General features: G+C 40.9%; 1 protein-coding gene across 1 annotated transcript in view; it reads left to right on the top strand.

Annotated features, from left to right (window-relative positions):
- The window catches only part of LOC124137715, a 48,843-nt gene that overhangs the window by 680 nt on the left and 25,448 nt on the right, over positions 1–22,715 (top strand). Inside the window, exons 2-18 of the mRNA XM_048402764.1 lie at positions 142–322; positions 475–644; positions 1,352–1,479; positions 1,637–1,880; positions 2,548–2,719; positions 3,480–3,723; positions 4,394–4,511; positions 5,108–5,280; positions 10,478–10,637; positions 11,028–11,225; positions 11,390–11,632; positions 13,198–13,357; positions 14,199–14,434; positions 14,792–14,922; positions 15,349–15,502; positions 20,811–21,032; positions 22,430–22,523. Coding sequence (XP_048258721.1) covers positions 142–322; positions 475–644; positions 1,352–1,479; positions 1,637–1,880; positions 2,548–2,719; positions 3,480–3,723; positions 4,394–4,511; positions 5,108–5,280; positions 10,478–10,637; positions 11,028–11,225; positions 11,390–11,632; positions 13,198–13,357; positions 14,199–14,434; positions 14,792–14,922; positions 15,349–15,502; positions 20,811–21,032; positions 22,430–22,523 — 3,028 coding nt within the window. The remainder of the gene's footprint in view (positions 1–141; positions 323–474; positions 645–1,351; positions 1,480–1,636; positions 1,881–2,547; positions 2,720–3,479; positions 3,724–4,393; positions 4,512–5,107; positions 5,281–10,477; positions 10,638–11,027; positions 11,226–11,389; positions 11,633–13,197; positions 13,358–14,198; positions 14,435–14,791; positions 14,923–15,348; positions 15,503–20,810; positions 21,033–22,429; positions 22,524–22,715) is intronic.

Raw genomic sequence — 22,715 nt, 5'->3', positions numbered from 1 at the left:
ATTGTGTGGCGTAGCTCGATGGTGATGTTCAATGCTCTTATCGCCCTTTAAATTCAATAATATTGAACTCACTCAGTTACAGGGTTGATATTCATCTGATCATTAGGGATTGCTTCAGAGATGATTATGATTTTGTTTCAGATGGGAAATACTACATCACACTCCGGGCCTTGAACAAGGTTAACTATGGAGGTCCGCTGGTGACAACAATCTGCCACACCACGCCCCTTGGAATAGACAACTCGCCACCACTCCTACATGAAATCTATAACATCTCCTACAATGAAGAGAGCTTTTTCATCAATGCACAGTATAATGCCAGGTAATAGGTTTTTGTGTTACAAATGCTGTCTTGCTATAATAAAAAAGTTATAATAAATATAAATAATAAAACCCATTGATATTTGAACAATAACAATACCGTCCTTTAAATATTTAGTGATAAATATTACACTTTAGTTCATCCATTCACAGTGACCCAGATTCAGACATCAAAGAAGTGGACTTGTGTCTGGGACAGACCACACGTGACTGTCATCACATGGACTGGCAGAGATCCTCGCACAGTGATGGCGACATCACCCGTCAGTTCCAGATCCCAGGTGGAACTCCTGTCTGGATTAAAGTCAGGGTGATTAACAACGGTGAGTCATATCTAAGATCTTTTAACGGCGAAGGAGACGTCCCCGCCTGTTCCAGATCCCGGGTGAAACTCTTGTGTGGATTAAGGTCAGGGTCATCAACAATGGTGAGTTGTAATAACAGGTTCCTACACAGTGATGGCGATATCACCCGCCCGATCCTGATCCAAGGTGTAACTCATGTCTGGATTAAAGCCAAAGTCATTACACATGGGTGAGACCCTCCATTGTAATGATATCAAGAAACTTAAAGACTTGATTATTAAACAATATTGCTGTTACAAACGTTGATCTCTTCATTTATAAAAATCACATTCATCCGGGTATTTAAATGGAAACGGCACCGTCAGTTATAACGAAGTTTCATTGTGGAATAATATCATTATCACGTTGTATGCAGATGAAATGCCGTTAGTGAGGTAAGTTAAAGTTGCTTTTGCACAACTGTCAGCATCTCGATGTATAGACTCCAACAGGAATTTGTTTGTTCATTGTTTAACTCCACTGTCAGCGATATCTCCTCCGAAATACGGCGCAGGGGTTCATGCAATATATCAGGTCATCGGAATCTGACTTCCCGATCCTTTTATTCCAAGCATAGGCTGCTGAAGATGAATTTTTATCATGGTATAAAAAAAAGCTTCCAACAACCACAAACGTTTTGTAAATATCACATTATAAAGAAATCCGATATTAATTGTGTGTTTAAGTTGATTTGATGAAAGTGGGCGTGTCCGACCATCCGATCACAGTCGACACATCACCCCCTGAACCAGGCATTGTTTATGATGGACCCGTCTACAGGCTTGACCTCAACTTTACCAAGGATGCTGAGAAGGTAGATCGTTACTTCACAAGAACGTTCTTTGTAAATAGTTGATAGCTAGCTATTAATATTCCATTATACTTGATATACATCCTATAAAGTTGCAGAAAATGAATTATGCCCAAAACCTTTTTTCCCTTTAAAATGAGTTCTGATCTTTTAATTCCAGATTTGTGCAAACTGGTTTGGGTTTTATGATCCCGAGTCTGGTATTTCCCACTACGAGTTGTCGGTTCTTGATGACACAAACACAGCGATCTCCAAACCGGTCAGTCTTGACCACAAGACACACGAGACATGTGTCCAGCTTGACCCTGACCAGATGCTCCGTCATGGCAAGGCCTACAGCTTCTATATCACCGCATTCAACGCTGGCCACAAACAGCTGAACGTATCGGCAATGTCAGATGGAGGTAATGTAATGTCAGATGGAGGTAATGCAATGTCAGATGGATGCAATGCAATGTCAGATGGAGGTAATGTAATGTCAGATGGAGGTAATGCAGTGTCAGATGGAGGTAATGTAATGTCAGATGGAGGTAATGCAATGTCAGATGGAGGTAATTCAATGTCAGATGGAGGTAATTCAATGTCAGAAGGAGGTAATGCAATGTCAGATGGAGGTAATGTAATGTCAGATGGAGGTAATGCAATATCAGATGGGGTTAATGCAATGTCAGATGGGGGTAATGCAATATCAGATGGAGGTAATGTAATGTCAGATGGATGCAATGCAATGTCAGATGGAGGGTAATGCAATGTCAGATGGAGGTAATTTCCATGTCAGATGGATGCAATGCAATCTCAGATATCTCGGATACATGGACAGATTGTAAAGTTTTCTTTTATCCCAAAGATAATGAGCACCGTATTCTGACTCATCTATGACCTTGAATCTTGGACTACAACCACAACCACTCCCCATCCCCATCCTCTTCACTCCCCACCCCCATCCCCATGCTCACCACTCGCCATCTCCACCCCGCCCTCATCAGTCGCCACCCCACCCCCTCATACCCCAACCCCATGCCCATCAAACCAACACACTGTGATTTAACTGGAATACTGTCACTATTCCAGTGATCGTGGACCTGACTCCCCCGGTGCTGGGTGAAGTTGTTGACGGTATACGGGACGGCTTTGCCGACGTTGAGTTCAGTACCCACGTTGCCACAGTGGGAACCCAGTGGAGGAACCACAGTGACCCCGAGTCAGGCATCAGAGAATATGCAGTACAGATACTCAGAGCAAAGTAAGTGGGAGGGAAATTACTGAAGAGCCACAGTAACCCGGAGTCAGACATCAGAGTGTGGGAAGTATATCACTGAGGAAACATGTGCTATATATGATACTACACTCAATCATGTTCTTATGAAATGTCATTATAAATGTGTATGATGTTAATGCTGAATAATATTATTCGTAATTGTGGCACTATTATAAAATGAAATGAATTCATATATGCAGTGTATACGTAAGTGAAGAAAATATTTAGTATTAATTTTATGAAACGATCTTTCGGAACATTGTTATCATGTTATGCTTACATAGTCTTCAGCGGGATATTTGGGGAACGTCTATTAATATATGACCACAAAGTCATTCCTTCATATCTATGAGTCGATAATCTGGACGAGGTAACTTGAAAAGAGACCGAAGGATTGTTGGAACACAATGTACATGTATTCAACTCTTGGAATATCCCACCACAGTATGATACTCAGATACAGCGATTATGTTATGGCATCTCTCTGCTGTGTTTAAACGTTCCCTACCAACTTCTTTGAGAGGCATTTAGAAGTTGGAGTACTAAGTAAGGATAAGATATATCGCTGAACAACTTCTATATTACAATGAGGAGCGACATTTCGGCGTTTAACATTTGCTTGAAAACGGTGTTAGAACCTACACTGAAACGTTGCTCCTAATTGTAATAAAGACGTTGTTAAGCCATATATCTTATCCTTACTTATTTCCCTACATTCACCACACTGTACGTTTATCTATTCCAGAGGGTTGTCTCCCGACTTTGAGGTAGTAAAGGACTGGAAGACTCTGGGCAAAGACGTCAGCCAGATCGAGTGGCACAGCTTCCACCTGAACCATCAGGACGTTGTCAAGACGAAGCTGAAAACCATCAACAACGCCCTGGGGACTGTAGAACAGACAACAGATGGGTTTGTTGTGGATCTCACCCCGCCCAGGATGGTGTTCCTAGGTGATGGACGTGAACAGAGCAAAGATGCGGAGTTCCAGGTGAGGCTGTGGCGTGAAAATGAAAAATCAAACATCATGGACTATGCAAACCATTTACAGCCACAATAACTAGGCGTTATATATGTAGCTACCTTTCATTATGGTCTGGCTTTATAATTGACATGAACAAAACAAATATTCGGTGATCCAAATGGGTAATATGTAACCCTAATCACAGTGCATGCATTGGATGTCATATGTTGTCTCCACTATTATTGAACTGGTAACCACATAGTCTCACATTTTGTTTTGTCTGTTCGCCACATTATAAGTATATTGTGATTATCATAAATTGTTTTGTCTCCGATATTCGTCACATGACTCGTTTAGGATCGGTGATATTTGCAGTCTACTTTTTCAGCATCAAAGCAAATTTTAGTGATGTACATTGGCATTGTTAGTATGTGTATCCCCTACCTCAGCTCTCCTCAGCAAGAACGTCATCCCAAACATTAACATGAGTTTATCCAGTAACAAGAAGTTTACATCATCCATTAAAAATAGTTCTTGTGTACATATCTGCTAGATGTCTAGCATCATATTTGTTCTGAAAAGTAAATGAATTATGCTTTATCAGGATACGATAACAATAAAAAAACTTAAATATCGCTCTAAACTGAACCCACTCATTTTTAATTAACTACACATATTTCATGTTATCTCCTTGCAGATATCTAGCACTACTGTTGAAGCTAACTTTCAGTTTAAAGATGACGAATCTGGGTTGGACCATTTCAAATACCAGGTGTATGAGCTTTACCATGGGTCAAAACATCAGATCTACCCCGGTTAGTAATCTTGTATTATAACTGTATAGAATCTCTTTTAAGGAATAACTTCAATAGCCGAACAAAGAGTGGCACAAGTTCAGAATACTTATATCAATTCATAATGATGTCTCCAAGACCAATATGTAAGTTCTTGATTCTGCTGGAACAATTCTCAAGTATTAATATCACGGTACGAGATTTTAATGCTGGAGACATCCCATATGACACATAAGCATGTGTATGGTGTTGACGAGCATACTATCTGGTATTCAAACCTACGGCCAGCGAATCTTGGCGCAGCTAAGGAAAGCACATTCCAACAAGGAACTTATATTACCCATGCCTTCTTTCTTAATGTTTCAAGTTGCAGTAATGCCGACGTAAGATACAACTCATTCACTCGTTTTGTAACGCGAAATCATGATTCATATTACAGAATCATATAACACTCCACTTTTGATTTTGAAAATATGTTTATATCTTTTCGTTTTACACAAAATTGAATCCTGTGATTTGTCAAGTGTATACCTAAATAGATATGATTATCGCTGTACAACGTGGTGTAGTAAACATGTTTGGAAGCCTCTTAAACTATATATTTCCTCCTGAAACAGGCCCAGAAGGTTGGGAGATCACCAGCGACCCAAGCAGCACCAGTCTCAGTAAGTCTGGCTTGAGTCTCCGACCGGGCGCTCAGTACAGTGTGAGAGTAGGGGCCGTCAACAGAGCCGGGGCCGTCGCCATCTACGACACAAACGGTGTACTTGTTGATAATACACCGCCTAAGGTAAGAAATAGAACCCGCGTACGGAAGTGCAGTATCTTAAGTATGTAGACGTTTTCTCGGACAGTACCAATACTTAGTACTTGTCCAATTTAAATTGTCTCCAATTAATATAAAAGATGAAGGTAATCAAGTCCCACGCATGGATAGCAAACGTTTAAATGACCCCTAGGCTACACAATCATCCCTTTTAAATGGGTCTGTGAGTATTGTTTTACACAGCTTTCAGCAGCATTTCAGTAAAATGACGCCAGGGTCACATTGCAACCATGAGTTCATGGAACTTAGGTCTTAATAATAATTATATTGTCACTAGCCGTCAGTCCTTATTGATACAGACCATCTACAAATGGTATCAATATAGTTAATATATCAATGTACGTACATTTTTTATAAAGTGTTAGAGTATCCGACGTAAAAACCTATTTCAGTAAAGAGGTGGCGTATATTATTATGTCTATCATCGCTGTATGCATGGTTATACAGGACTGATATGTTATCCATTATATTCTCTCACAGATGTGAATGTGTGAACTAGATTAAACATCACTTTACACCAAACACCTGATCCAATGACTATGAAGGAACGCAACTCTCAGCAGTGTGGCCAAGGAATTGTAACATTCATAACTTATATTTAAGTGCAAGAGTTGGCTAACTTATTTTAAGACAGCTGATCACAAATGCGATAGTTCTCCGCATATTTCGAACAAATGTGTTAGTTTGTTGAAAGTATTTGCTTTTTAACGTAAGAGTTATGTTTTTAACAGTCGGCAATATATCAGCTTTATCACCGGGTCTGACTAACCAGTAGACGATATGACGTACCGCGCCATCAGGCATTATGACATCACGTTGGCTCTGACGACAAACATTGAGATACTGGGTACTTTTTCTAACCTCGGTCCCAATGGGGCTTGTGTTTGGAAAATAACATATTTGATTCTAAAAGATTCTGATCTATCCTCAAAAGTGTAAATAAGAAGCATGCATCTGGAAATAATATTAACACCAATGATTGGTACCTACACTTTAGAATGTTTTTATTATGCCCCATCATTGAAGATCAGTTTGACGCAGAACCTACAGTACCAGATAGATCCGCTCGATATGATACAAACAAAAATGTTACCGAGGATAGTCTTGATTCTCCAACAATGAGGGATGAGATTTTTAACAGCATATATAATCCTTATTGTAACAAGGCAGCTGGTATAGATGATACTATTCCTGAATTCTTTAAACATTCTTCAGATTTACTACTTCAATACTTAGAATTAATATTTCATTTGATATTAGAAAATGGGCATATTCCAAATTAAGGTTGATTGGTATTATCGTCCCAATACATAAACAAGGTGATATAAATAACGTGAATAATTACAGAGGTATTACCCTTTTAAGCATATCCAGTAAGATATTTACATCTATCATTAGGAAGAGATTAGTGTTCTGAGGTAATACTATGGATAAAATAAGTGAAGCCAAAGCTGGATTTAGAGAAAGATATACAACTATTGATAATATGTTTATACTACAAACAATCGTACAAAGTTATCTAAGTACAAAAGGTGGAAAGTTCTATGCTCTATTCGTTGACTTTGCAAAGGCATTTGTCTCTGTACAACGAAATAAGTTATGGTCACTTTGGATTCCCATGGTCTGAGTTGTAAAATGAGCAAACTGCTATGTAATATTTATGAAAATGTAAAAGTGTGAGTCAGAAATAACGGAGAATTGACGGATAAGTTTGATAGTGAACTTGGAGTGAGACAATGCTGCATACTTAGTCCTTTATTGTTCCCATTTTTTATTAATGAATTAGGAACACTAATTCAAGATAAGTGTACAAATGGAATTCAATTACATTCTGACATTATGCAATTACGCAATTATTTGCGGACGATATTATATTATTCTCAAGAACTACTGGCGGCTTACAGACACAAATTGACATTGGAATAATACTGTGATGAATGGAAATTAACTGTAAACAAAGATAAAACGCAGATCGTTGTTTTAAAAATGGTGGGAAGCTTGCTAAAAAGTAAACATGGCTCTACAAAGGGGGACGCCTAGAAACTACCTCTTTCTACAAGTACATGTATTTAGGTGTATATTTTACAAATCATCTTACATCGTCCATGCATACAAATCAAGCATCGATGAAAGCTCAAACGGTATTTATTGGTGTCAAAACAAATCTATACTTTTGGAATTATTACTTAGATATTTGATTTGAAGATAAGTTTGATGATACTATATGGAGCAGATATCTGGGGACTCAGTAAGCTTGAAAAAAGAGCCAAAGTACATTTATATGCCTGCAAGAAATTCCTTTGTGTTAAGGTTAATACATCAAATGTTTTGGTACATAGTGATCGTGGCAGATTTCAAATGTATATATATACTGAACCAAATGAAAAACTTCACATTCCTAAAATTTTAACATTTTGACCAGTTATCATTGTGGGTCCTTATTGTGTATTTAAACAGTAATGGCAACGTATTATCTTCAGATAACACCCGTTTTTGTGCAGGTGAATCGATCAAAATCATGTGCACAGCACTGTAGTGGCAAAAGTGGTTTTTCACGTGCAACTGGTCACGTGGCCATAATACCGCATTTGTTTTCAGTCATACATGTTAGCAGTCATTAACAAAAAAAGAAAAACACAAGAAAATAAAAGTCTTTACGGCCATTTGTCATGCCACGCCTTTCAAATGTGCAACGTGAACGTGCCATCGGCATGTTGTAGACGGGAACGTCCGTAGCTGAAGTCGCAAGGACGATGGGTTGTAGTCGACGGACTGTTTATGATTTACAGACGCGTCTACAGCAAACGGGTACCACCGCTGATCGCCCTCGGCCAGGTCGACAACGTGTGACGTCACATGCAGAAGATCGTCAGATTGACTTACGTCACCTCCGTAACCGATTTTTGACGGCTACAGCCAGAAATGAACTGGTTAGGGGTAGACTGAGTGCGCAAACTGTTCGAAACCGTCTGAGAACTGCTCACCTTCAAGCACGGCGGCCATACTGCGGGCCGATTCTGGCTCAATTACACAGACGTCAACGTCAATTGTGGGCACAGCGACACTAACGATGGACTCAGAGTAATTGGAATCAAGTCGGCAATGCACGTTCCAGGCTTCTTGTCATCCGTGGCAACCTCAAAGCTGCTGCTTACAGCGACCAGGTACTGGCACAAAAACTTCTGCCTTTTATGGCAGGACATGGACCCGGTTTGATCTTCCAACACGACAATGCCAGACCCCACACAGCAATTTTGACAAGGAATTTCCTTCAGAATGCGGGAGTCAACGTCATGGACTGGCCGTCAAGGTCTCCCGACCTCAATCCCATCGAACACGCCTGGGATGCTCTTGGCAGAAGTCTGCGCACTCTCCAGAACCAACCACAGAATTTGCAAGATCTTGGCACCATTTTGCAGCAACAATGGCGTCGTCTTCCCAATCATATGTTCACAAGCATTACAAGGTCCATGCGGAGGCGTTGTGTGGCAGTTCTCAACGCACATGGTGGCCATACACGCTACTGAACTTGTGTGCCATCAGATTCTCGTGCTTCGGACTTATGATGTCAACTGTTGATGTTATTACCGAATACCGTAGGTGCTTGGAACAAATTATGGTTACCAACGTTAATTAAAATCCTTCTTTGGACATTAATGATTAAAAATTACCTTCTCTGATAATCTGTCCGTTGTATATCATATATGGGATTACTTTTAAAAATGTGAAGTTTTTAATTTGACTCAGTATATATATATATATATATATATATACTGTAAACAGGGAATTTTTTGCGACCGTTTTATTTTTGCGAGTTTTGCTTACGAGACTCAATCGCAAAAATTAAAAACGCAAAAAAAAGTATAAATAATACATACATACTTTATTCATTGCAACACGTCATCAAATGTTGAAATCATCAACCAGAACCACACGTTACTCAATAAGTTAAAAACACAAATGAATGCAGAATGGTCACACAATACATCACAAATGACAGTGTAAACAGACCAGTCAGTGTCACTGTTACCTCACAGTAATCCTGCCTTCTTCCAGCCTCGCTTGATTGCGTCAGTGTCCTTTGCAATTTTGTCCACAATTTTGTTTGCATTCAAACTCAGTCATGACACTGAGTTGAGTCAATTATCGTATTTGATAATTGGTCGCAATCCCTTCCGGTCAACTTTCCGGCCAACTCAGATTAACTAGCTTCGGAGAGAAGCTGTCTATTGTTTGGTAATCGAGAGGTCATCTCAACACGGCAACTCGCAAAAATATCTCATCGCAGTATTGTCTTTGGCGTGGTATTCGCAATATTTCAACGGCGCAGAAATAAAGCTGTTTACTGTATATAAAGATTATGAGATATTGGTTAAGCGTACTGAATGTGCCATCAAATAGGTTCCAAAAAGTTATAATATGATGGTAGTCTCTGATGAACATGGAAAACCAAATTGGGTAAGAGACTTGCTATTATCCGTTAGTTATGGCTATGTATGGTGTGAAAAAAATATACAATGTCATTCTTATTTCATTAGATATTGACACAAAGACCAAAAGATATATATTTACAAAATTGGTCTCAACCTGTATCTGAATTAAACAAATGTATTTATTACAAAATGGTAAAACAGGATTTATATACAGAACAGTATTTATCTTGTTTAAATGTGAAACAAATCCGGGTTTCCTTAGCAAGATTTCGATGTTGTTCACATGATCTATTTATTGAAACTTGGCGTTACACGGTTATTAAAAGAGAAGAACGCATTTCTCATGATCAATAGTGCGCCCTGAATGACATTGAAGATGAATATTCTTTTTATATGCCCATGTTATGCAACATTGAGGACTAAGTATATACCTGAATATTACTATGTCAATCCCAACTTCTTTAAATTCACATATCTGTTAAATTCAAAATTCTTAATTTTACAAAATTTATCTATGTACATTTATCATGTAATGAGACGCAGGACAAATATTATGTTATAGACTCTACTTCTCTGACTGTACTTATTATAAATGTACTATAGGCCTGTGGCCTCCTCAGTACGGAAAAAGACATCGAATGTATTCGACGGGGGTTTAGATAATATTTCAATTTATTACTATATTATTTAGCATTTCATAGGAGTTTCACCAACCTCATTCGTTGCAGATGAAATGGGTGTACGTTGGCATTTTCTCTGACAATGAAGAAGAGTTTATAGACGGCTACGTTATCCAGTCCGACCCTAGCGGTATCAAGGCCACCTGGTTTGCCATGGACAGTGAGAGTGGCATCAAGTCGTACATGGTGGCCATTGGAACCACTCAAGGTTTGTATTCCCCAAATATGAGGAACACAATGCTGTCCTAACTATAACCATTTTGTTCTGGAATTATGTCAGAACCAAAGTCTAATATTCTTAAAGAAACTCTGTGATGTAATTGATATAAACTGCTCGCAGAGTAAAAGGTCTGTGGTTCGATTCCCTCGTCGCTTCATACCAAAATACGTTTAGAGATGGTACTGGTGGTTTCCCTTATTTAAGGGGATAAAACGAGAACTGGTTGAAACAGTATACATTATACTGTGTCTGAGTGGAGTATCCACATTAAAACTGTAGCGTTGTTTCTCGGTAGGCAAGGACTATAAAATCAGCGTAGTACAAGCACATACACGTGCGCGCAATCTAGTTGGTTGTATATTCTGAACTATTTTTCAGGGGGTACTGATATCCTAAACTGGAAGGACTTTGGTTCTGACAGAGACAAATACATGGACGAGTTGACCTTGAATGTGACCGACCTTGACACGATGACCCCAGTTTACTACGTGTCTGTGAAAGCGAGCAACGGAGCCGATCTGACCAGTGACGTCATCACATCAAACCCCATCCGGGTCGTTGACCAGGACAAGGCAGGTATGCATCTTCATTTGTGTACATTTGTCATCAGCTTCGTCGTTGTCGTCGTCATTATCGTTAACGTCATCGTCGCCACTATCGATTAGTGATAAAATAAAACGTATATATGATATCTTTGCATTTTCTCATACATTAACACTGAAGTAAATCTCTATCCCAAGGTATTGTCATCGATGGCGCCGACTTGACCGAGAGAGACAACTTCACGGGCATCGGTAGCGACATGGACTACCAGAAAGACACAGGAGTTGTGACGGTACAGTTTGCCGGGTTTGAGAGCCATGAGCACGGTCTGACGTACTATGACTGGGCGGTGGGCACGACACCTGGTGGCGAAGAGGTGCAACCGTTCATCATGGCGGGTCTCATGCATGAAGAATCAGAGACCAATGTTTCTGGAAATGGTAGGTTGAACATATTTGCAGACACGCAAAGGTTTTGAATATTTTATTCTTATCCTCCGAATAGAATCCAAACATTGTACACATGCATTCTTTTTTACAGATGTCGTTCGATGCCTTACAATACCCTACATTACTCTTTACCAGCAACATGACAAGCGCTGAAAAACATACTTGCGCATCCTTGCATGTTTGGACAATACACGTGCTACAGAATTAATGAATTTATGTTTTGATTTATTCTAATTTGTTTTCGAGAATTCCTTGTTATAATATACTGAACAGCATTGAAAACGCACCAGCATAAAATCTTGAAATATTACAAAAACAACTTGAGCAATGACCGATTTTAATTAGAACAGACATAGACGGAATATTAAGAAAGACGACAAAGGAAACAGGAATACCACACAGTAATTACAATTACGTCATCAGTGTAAGGAAGACACATAGGGTTAAAATGAAAAGTCAATATCTGGTATCTCCGCCATTGACAGCAACACAGGCCATGCAACGTCTTCTCTTTGATCGAATAAGTCTGCGAATAGTGTTCTGGGGCATTCCACTCTTGACGTAGTGTATCTTCAAGTTCTCTCAGGTTCTGTACTTGCAGACAACGTGAGAGGCGTTGACCCTGGTAATCCCATAGATGTTCAATTGGCGATAGATCGGGTGACAGGGCTGGCCATCGAAGCAGAGGCACATTATTGTTCGCTAGGTACTGTGTTGAAACACGTGCTGTGTGCGCTCTTGCATTATCTTGCTGGAAAGTGTGCATATCCTGGTGCTGATGAAAGAATGGGATGACGTGATTTGCCAATATGTTATTCCTGTAGTAAAGGGCATTTACTCTTCCACGACAAACATGGAGCTCTGTTCGATGGTTATGACTGATGCCGCCCCACACCATGACACTCCCTCCCCCCCATCGACGTCTACGTACGGTGTCAGCACTGATCAATTCCGTCGGCCTTGTACGGTTGCTGCAGTCCTGGTAGCCGGAAGTGTACGATCACGAAGATGCCGACGAACAATATGGCGATCCTGACGTGGTGTAGTTACACGACGTTGACCCGGACGTGGTCGATCTCTGGTGGTTCTTGTCTTCTGGTATCTGTTCAGTAGCCTGAGGACTGTTGAATGATGGCATTGAAACCGTTGTGGAACGACTCTTCTTGAGGTAGCAACTTGAAGCATGCCCAAGGGACGTTAACGTTCCTCTGCTGTTAATCTTGGCATTTCTTGTGTCAGTACCCTTTACGTCTGCAGCAACAAGTGATGTGGCTTTTAAAAGTCTGTCTTTTATAGCCCTATTCTGCATGCTTCCCTTGAAACGAAACACGTTTTCCATGATGTGCACGCAATTTGTTGCGTTTTGGCGATTTCTCTCACAAAAAAATTAGGAATGTGTTTTGACGAGCTGTTCTTGTTCATGCTTCGTCCAGAACGTCGTATATTACTCATTCACTTATATATTTTCATATGACTTAAGCCCGGATAAAAATACATCCATTTTCATGGTGGTGCGTTTTCAATGCTGTTCAGTATATATAACAACATATTTTCAGGTATCGCAAGCATGGGATTTGGCCAGGCTGTCCTCCCACTGTCATCCGGCACGACATACTACACCACAGTCCGCGGCATCACCAACGCTGGTAACATCCTGGAATCTTCGTCAGATGGATTTACTGTTGATATTACGGCTCCTGAAATTCACATCGAAAGGTAGACACATATACAAATCATTATTCGGACTTTTCCCTTGTGGATTGCCAACACCGTGTCCAAATACGTTAAGAGTTAACAGATGGCAGTTCCAAAATAACTATCTCATTAAGTATGATATTGCTATTTAGTTAAGTAGCAATGTATACTCACCCAATATGTCATTTTCAAAGTGTGCTTGATTGAAATCAAGAAGAAAAAGAAGTTTAATCAATACTCTGCTGCCTGACCGAATGTAATGAGCAGGCTTGTTTCTTATCGAAGACAAAACAACTAGATACACAGGTAGCCAAAACATCACATATCGTTACCAAAGCATTGTTGAACTATGGTAATGAGAACAAGCAGAGAAATCTGACCCAGCAAAAACAGGTACCTCATGATCAGCAAAACATGGTTCATTTTTCACTCGTAACCACATTTTAAGGCTCTGAGAACAACCATAGCGGACTGACCACAACAACGTCTAGTTAACTACTCATTGTTCTTGTTTGACTAGAAGCGATGATTCTGAGAAAATGAGAGCAGACTTACCCAAACAGTTTACAACTAAAAGACACATGCACAACTAACTAAACATTGATCTTGTTTCCCTCACAGGTATGGTTCTTGGAACAATCAGTGCAACCTGGTCTCAAACGCTATGTACTGTCAACTAAATATTGTTTATGTTTCCCTCGCAGTATTGGTTCTCAGAACAACCAGAAAGATTTCCTTCAAACGCTGTGCACGTCAACTGTCCGTGTGCGCCTTGCAGCTATGGTCCTGCAAACAATTAGATAAACCGGTCTCAAACTCTATATACCTCCACTAACTAAGCTCGTTCTTGTTTCCCCCGCAGCTATGGCTCTGAGAACAACCAGAGCAGACTGACCCCCACCACGACACTGTACCAATCTGAGGTGGACTCCATCTCCTCCTCCTGGAAGGCTGCAGACAGTGAGAGTCCAGTCAAGAAGATGTACTACTCTCTTGGGACCTACCCTCACGGGGAGGATGTCCAGCCCCGGACTGACGTGGAGATCCTGCTGACCGGCGAGGGGTCTCTACCCACTGGCATCAAACCCACAACTGATGGTAAGAACTGGCGGTGATGAGGAATAAAGTAATGAATTAAATATGAACTTCTTGCGCTTGGTAATATTGCATGAACAAATTATAAGATGGGTCAAGACTGTTAATCTATTTTGCTAGTAGGCGTTGATCGTACTGATCGATTTTCTCGCTAATGCAGTAAGAATGATTGGTGGCGTTTCCATACCAATACAAGATAGACTGCAAACTATGAAATACCCTGACACCAATAGTCTTCTTCATCGAACTTTTATGCAAATCTTGTTTCTGTCAAATGTTGAGTTTTATTTTGTATCTGTTCAGTGCAAAGCTGGCATGAATTTGGTATATTAAAATAGTTGTATCAAATATATGTTTCAGGAAAACCAAACATTCTGACTTTGACAGCCGAAAATGAACTTGGGTTGTCAGCCAGCATTATCTCCCCTTATCTTGTGGTGGACACCTCATCCCCAACAGAGGGGGTGTTGACATGTCCAAGCTTCATTCAGGTATTACCTATAAGTCAATCTGGAAATCCTGGTCAGACTCCTGTTCTTCATGCTTGACCTGAAAACCGACTTATATAGGGATCAAGTGGTCAAGCTCAGTGACTTGGCTGACTGTTTCAGGCAATAGTTTGCTTTGTCCAGACTCGATTATTCACAGGCAGCAATTGTATAATGAGAATAGTGCTGAGTGCACCTGTAAACTCTCACTCCATCACATCAATGGTCAGTGCTCTGCAAATCACAAATTTTCAATATTCGACACCAGAAGGTTTTTCATTCCATAACATGGACCTTAGGATAAAACGTGCTATTGTAGTAATTATACATTATGTATTATGCATTACTAGTTAATGGTCCGATAGTGTGTTACGGTTTTATCTGAGGAAGAAATTGTTTCAAACATTTACATTGTTTCTGTAAATGCAGCCGAGATCTGCAGTGGAGTGCACATGGACAGGGTTCTACGATGCCGAGAGTCAGGTTGTAGAGTTTGAGTTTGCTGTAGGCTCCCATGAGGGGCTGGAGGACGTCATAGCACCTGTCAAACTGCCGGGACATGCTGCCAAATATCTAGTCTCAGGTACAGAACGTATAACTGTATCTGTGTGTTTCGGGTTTCAACCATTATAAAACAATTGTGATTACCATTCTAGATTTATGTTTGACACAATGTAAAATGTTAATTTTATCTTATCCTGACTCATACTTATTGCTTATCTCTCTCTCTTCCGAATAGGTAGTGGAAACGTCCTGTGCTGTTCCCAAAGAACAGAGAAAACAGCTCACCCAAACGCACCCTCACTCTGCGCATGCGCACCGGAACCATGTGACCAAGCCCAGTAACTCATCACTCTCTCTTTTTCGCGCCATCTTGGCAGCTGGAAATTTTTTGCTGTGCATCGTAATCCAAGCTTTCCTTAAAAATTCACCCTTTTAACAATTTTTTTTTTGCTTGGATTATCTTCTGTGGTATTATAGTAATATAAGTATAGTATTTAGTAATTATCTTTTTGCAGTGCTGAGGGAAAAGATGGATCTTAAACGACGTGAGTCATCACGCTCGTTATCATCCACGGAGACGGCTAAAAGTAAGAAGAGGCGAGAATACGCCCTGCCCTTCGTCAGAGGAATTCGATTTGATATTATTCAAATTACCCCGCTGAATATGATGCAGTCATCTTACTTCCTCGTCTACCAGTAAGACGTCTAGAGGGTCTAAGAATAAACAGAGTTCATCCGCAGTCATGAAGGGGGTTTCAAGAAAATCAGCTGTTTCTTCTAGCCAGAAGAAAGCCTGCGCGCAGACAATGACGTCCGCACAACCCCAGAGGTTTGCGCAACCGGCAGTGTCATCCAATTAGGCTACAAATACAACCGATATATACCTCAATCAGCCTCAGACCTTCGCGCAGATACCGGCCTTCGCGCAGCCCAACACAACAATTACGCAATCCCCTACCTTCGCGCAGGCGCCAGCCTGCGCGCAGGCTATTAATCAACAAGAGTATACACAGACGCCAGCGTTCACGCAGGCTCCCACCTTCGTGCAGCCTTCACGCAGGTTCCCGCCTTCGTGCAGCCTTCAACGTTTACACTACCAACTACCTTCACGCAGCCTACCTTTTTTACACCAGGTACTTGGCTAACGCCTGCTGTTAATACAGATGTGATAGCAAATATCACACAAGAAGTCGTAATGGCTATGCAACAACAAATGTGTAAACAACCTGGCACGCAGTCGACTACCTCTTCACACAATAGCTCGCAGATGTCGCAGCCTTCATTTACGGCTCCGAATCCTAACGCCTCCTATCTTCTGAGAGAGGAGGATATGTTCGAGCCCCCTCAAAATGAGGACACATCGGGGGAAAATTACACTTCAATTAATGAGGATCATGAATTAATGGCGTGGATTACAGATAGACGGCCGATATCATCACCGTCAAGAAATTCTTCTCCCACTGATACATACTGTATCAAAGGGGACGATATAGACACACTAACCATCCCACCGATAAAACCAATCTCCAACATTGCAGAGAATCTTGCGAAAGCCACGAAATCACAAGGACTTCAAATACGGAGCTTTAATTCTAAGAAATTCCTCATGCACGCCATGTCGCATTTTCTTCGCTCACCGGAGATTGATGAAGATTACTCACTCATGTCAGACTCCAAAAGTAAAAAATCTTATCGCATTGAGGATAAGAAAATTACACAACTTGATACGACTACAAGACATGCATTCTTTGGAAAAGCGTTGTCACGCGCTATGAGCCCCAGAACGACCTCGAAAGAATACTACTTTCAGCTCTCGTCAATCAAACGAAAAATCAAGAAATTATTTCTGATCATATGAGTTCAGTGTCGGCAGGTTTAACACTACTACAGCGACAAGGTCTTATAAATATTTCTAATTGGTATACTATACCAAAGAATTATTAAGACAACCCTGGGAGTCTCCAACCATTTTTAATGGTAACATACGCAAAATCAACAAAGAAGTGCTTTAAGACTCCAAAGATCATATGCTGATCAAGTCAGTTCAGACTATGAATTCCATTTTTTCGTCAATCCATGCAGAAAACCCAAATCAAAAGCCATATGACGGGCATTCAAAAAGACAAAAGAGCAACGCTCGTACAACTACAGAGGCGGGAAATCATCTGCTTTTCGCAAGTCACATGACACGTCACGTGATGCCGACCGCGGCCGCAGATCGAGGTGATCTCGCAATATTACCGGCGAAGATGGGCTTTTGAACGACAGGGAACTCCCCCCACCAGCCGTCCATGTACAGCATTCCCCAGTAGACGGAAGATTGGCAAGATATTGGATGAATGTGGGACATTCTAGGAGACGAATTTGTTTCCAACTTTCCAGGAAGGGCTACGCGGCGACTTTACTCAAGAAATCCCCGTTATCTCGCAAGCCACCGAAAATAACCAATCAGAATCTGATAATGGTACCAGAAGATCGGTGGATAAAAATCAAGACTGGTTTGCCAACAGCAATTTACAAGAAAATCTCAGTCAACGAATGGCAAGTGATACTAGGCTGACTCACGTCAGCCCAAGCGTGGACGGTCCGAGGCAGACTACACTTACGCCCTATTCAGAGATTTCTAAATCCATACCTAGAGTACCAGGATTTAAAACTGCAACTACCACAAACATTGAGGAAACACCTCTTATGGTGGACAGTGAAATCGAACGTTTGCGCAGGAACTTGTTTAAACGAGCCGGATTACAACAACCACCTATTCGTGGACGCCTTACTTCAAGGTTGGGGAGCTCACTTCAACAGAGAAGTAACAGCAGACCTATGGTTAGAAGCAGAAAAGCTCGACCACATCAATTATCTGGAATGTGAGGCAGTAATCCGTGCATTATTTCACTGGGCCCCACAGTTAAGAAACCAACGTCTGATGATCAGAACAGACAATTCAACTGTGGCATACAATATAAACCTTGACCCTCCTGAAGTTGACATTTCAACTTTACGAGCTAGAAGACAATCTGAACTTAAAAATAAAAACAAGACATATACCAGCAGTGGCAAATGTCTTAGCAGACGCCTTCACAGACGCCTTCACCAGACCAGCCAAACCATCACCGACAATGGAAGCTACACCCAGAAGCATTCCAACTGGCTATAAAAGAAAAAGGTTGCCCATTAGATAGACCTATTCGCAACCAGATTCAACAATCAGATAACAACATTTGTATCACCAGTGCCAGACCCACTAGCTTGGTCAGTCGATGCTCTGTCAATATCATGAGAGGGACTAAACGCGTATGCGTTTCCTCCACCAGCCATGATACCACAGATATTACAAAAGATCCTACACACGAGCAGCCTACAACTGCTTTTGGTAGCGCCTTACTGGCCGGCGATAACGTGGTTTCCAGATCTCGTCGAACTAGCAGGGAATACAATGTTAAAACTTCCAAACTGGCCAAATCTACTGCTACATCCTCACTCCAATCAGGTCCATCCAAGACCAGATCTTTACGAACTTCACGTATGGAGCATATCAAGAGCAGTCTCGTTAAAAGAGGATATTCCATAAGAGCAGCTAAGGCAGTCTCCTTAGCACTTCGTAGATCAACGAGGAATCTCTATGTTGATAAATGGAAAAGTTTTGACCAGTTTGCAACATCCAAGGGTTTTTCTGCAGCCAAAGCTACTATACCACAAGTAGCAGATTACCTATGTCACTTACGAAGTACAAGGCATCTTAAAGGTTCGACACTGGCCACTTATTTGGCCGCTATCAGTTCTGTACTGACAATGGCTAACGGGATAAAACTTACTAAAGTTCCCGAGCTGATAGCCCTACTCAGATCCTTCAGACTTGAGGACCAACAGAAAAGATTTAGAGCCCCAGCATGGGACCTAAATATAGTGCTACAACACCTAACCAGTGATGCATACGAACCGCTCCAACAGGCCGACTTTGAACACCTGACGCAGAAAACCCTATTTCTTCTGGCATTAGCTACGGCAGCCAGAATGTAAGAAATCCACGCGATAGACTTCAATCGCATCACATTTGACAGTGGTAACAACTCATCAGCGCCCCTTGGCTTAAGATGGGACTTTATTGCAAAGAACCAGTTACCAGGCCAACCAGACAGACAATTCCACATTCCGGCTCTTTCCTCCGTCCTTGATGCAGAGGATACAGAGGATTTATCACTATGCCCTGTCAGAGCCTTAAGATTATACCTACAAAAGTCTAAACCTAGAAGACAAGGTTTTAAGAGACTATTTATTCCTTTATTAAGGAATACACACACAGAGGTATCCAGAACAACTATCTCATTTTGGATGAGAGCTGTTATTCTCAGAGCATACAGAGCAGCGGGATTGGACCCCCCTTCAGCCTCCAACCTGCACGAAGTAAGGGCCTTAGCCTCAACTTTGGCACTTCACGGCAACTGCTCCATAACAACTATTATGGAAGGCTGTTTCTGGAAATCAGATACAGTTTTCGCCAATCACTACCTCAGAGACCTTGCTACAGAAGACTTAGCTGGTATTCACCAATTCGGACCATTAGTTGTGGCACAACAACTCACGAATCCTACCAGACGACATTAGAAGATCACACTCACCCAATATCACGTAGACTTGTTGACGTCAGGTTACTGTTCCATAACCAACGACTGAGAGTCCATGCCCCCTATTTTACTATGTAATTCAGCACATGGGTGAGAATTGATTGTGTTAAGATTATTGCTCTTCTCTTAACACCCTAATCGTTTAAGGTGAACAAGATTTATCTTAGAAACCTTATAAATCCACAAATCTATATGATTTACTTCCATTTTGCTGCTCACAAAAAAGGAAGGTGGTCCCCAATTAAGAATTTACACAGAAGATTAACAACGTTCCTATGGGGTTTATAGAACAGATCGACGTTTATCACACATACAGGTGAAACCCACCACCTACTGTGAGATTCAAGCAATAAGTATTAGTCAGGATAAGATAAAATATGTATTTTTTAGAGTAAAAATATCATTTATACTTATCCTGACTCATACGAATGAGTACCCTCCCGGCCTTCCCCTCTTTCCACTGATGTGTTTCGACCATTAAGTAGGAAATAAGAGAGTGTGATGAGTTACTGGGCTTGGTCACATGGTTCCGGTGCGCATGCGCAGAGTGAGGGTGCGTTTGGGTGAGCTGTTTTCTCTGTTCTTTGGGAACAGCACAGGACGTTTCCACTACCTATTCGGAAGAGAGAGAGAGATAAGCAATAAGTATGAGTCAGGATAAGTATAAATGATATTTTTACTCTAAAAAATACATTTTCATGACAATAATGAAAATGAAAAATACAACGGCTTGTAATAAATTGGCAACGTTTTCATACTTAGGCTTAGCGGATAAGGTGACACATGGTCAGAGTTACTACGCCAAGGTCAAGGCCATCAACCAAGTGGGAATGACGTCATCTAGCATCTCCAACGCCATCAACGTTGACACCACACCCCCATCGCCGGGCACTGTGGTGGAGTTGAAGTCTGTTTACATCATCAACGTCACCGACGAGATCATCACCGAGAAACTCAACACCTACAAGTGTGACACACAGGAAGGTGGGCGCCACCATTATGTCACTTATAAATTTCTACATAGATATACATTGTAGCATGACGGCCCATCATGTATGTGATTATTTTACTGGTACTGAGTAACTGTGGACATGCATCAGAAAGCAGAGATTGGGTTCCATTGACCGGTTTATCTTTGACAAGTTACTTGGATCTATGATTGGTTGGTTGGTTTGTTGTTTAACGCCGCACTCAGGGATATTCCAGCAATATGACGGCGGTCTGTTCATAATTGAGTCTGGACCAGACACTCCAGTGATTAATATCATGAGCACCCATCCACGCAATTCGGATCGATGACATGCATCAACCAAGTCAGCGAGCCTGACCACCCGATCCCGTTAGTCGCAGGGTCGCCTTTTACGGCAAGCATTGGTTGCTGAAGACCTATCCTACCCCGGATCTTAACGGGTCTGGATCTATGTTAATACTTATTTTTTTCTGGAATAGTATCATACAAGTGAAATGTCCTAAGTAAATATTTACTGTTAACTATTTACTGTTGTCTTCTGTTATGTGTGATATTACTACTCCTACACTATGTGTTACATTACTACATCCTACACTGAGTGTAACATTACTACACCCTTTACCATGTGTTACATTACTACATCCTACACAATGTGTTTCATTACTTCATCCTGCCCTGTTACATTACTACATCCTTCACAATGTGTTACATTACTACATCCTGTACTATGTGTTACGTTACTACCTCCTACACTATGTGTTACATTACTACATCCTGTACTATGTGTTACGTTACTACCTCCTACACTATGTGTTACATTACTACATCCTGTACTATGTGTTACGATACTACCTCCTACACTATGCGTTACATTACTACATCCTACACTATGTGTTACATTACTCCATCCTACACTATGTGTTACATTACTACATCCTATACTCTGTGTTACATTACTACATCCTACGCTATGTGTTACATTACTACCTCCTACACTATGTGTGACATTACTCTATCTTACACTATGTGTTACATTACTACATCCTACACTGTGTTACATTACTACATCCTACACTGATTGTTACATTACTACATCGTACTCTATGTGTTACATTATTACATCCTACACTGAGTGTAACATTACTACATCCTATACCCTGTGTTACATTACTACATCCTACGCTATGTGTTACATTACTACCTCCTACACTATGTGTGACATTACTCTATCTTACACTATGTGTTACATTACTACATCCTACACTGTGTTACATTATTACATCCTACACTGATTGTTACATTACTACATCGTACTCTATGTGTTACATTACTACATCCTACACTGTGTTACATTACTACCGTGTACACTATGTGTTACATTACTACATCTTTCACAACTGTATGTCCACAGACTGCCTGGCTATAGACGCGGTGTGCCAGGAGTCTCTGTCCACTGTCAACGTGGCCTGGCAGACCTTCACTGATGACGAGACGGAGATTGTCAAGTACGTCATGCTGACAGTCATTCAATATGTTCTGAACCCGCAGTATTTTAGTAATGCAGGAAGAAAGCATAAAGTAAACTGATAGCCGCTTTGCACAGATACATGTAGAACTGAGCACTTCCTGTATGATAAGACTATATCAAAGTACAAGAGAAACATCTTCTCTTCAATTTTACCTATATACAGCTTTGT

The sequence above is a fragment of the Haliotis rufescens genome, unplaced genomic scaffold (assembly GCF_023055435.1).
Source record: "Haliotis rufescens isolate VD_foot unplaced genomic scaffold, xgHalRufe1.0.p SCAF_29, whole genome shotgun sequence".
NCBI lineage: Eukaryota > Metazoa > Mollusca > Gastropoda > Lepetellida > Haliotidae > Haliotis > Haliotis rufescens.
This window is presented reverse-complemented; position numbering and strand designations above follow the sequence as displayed.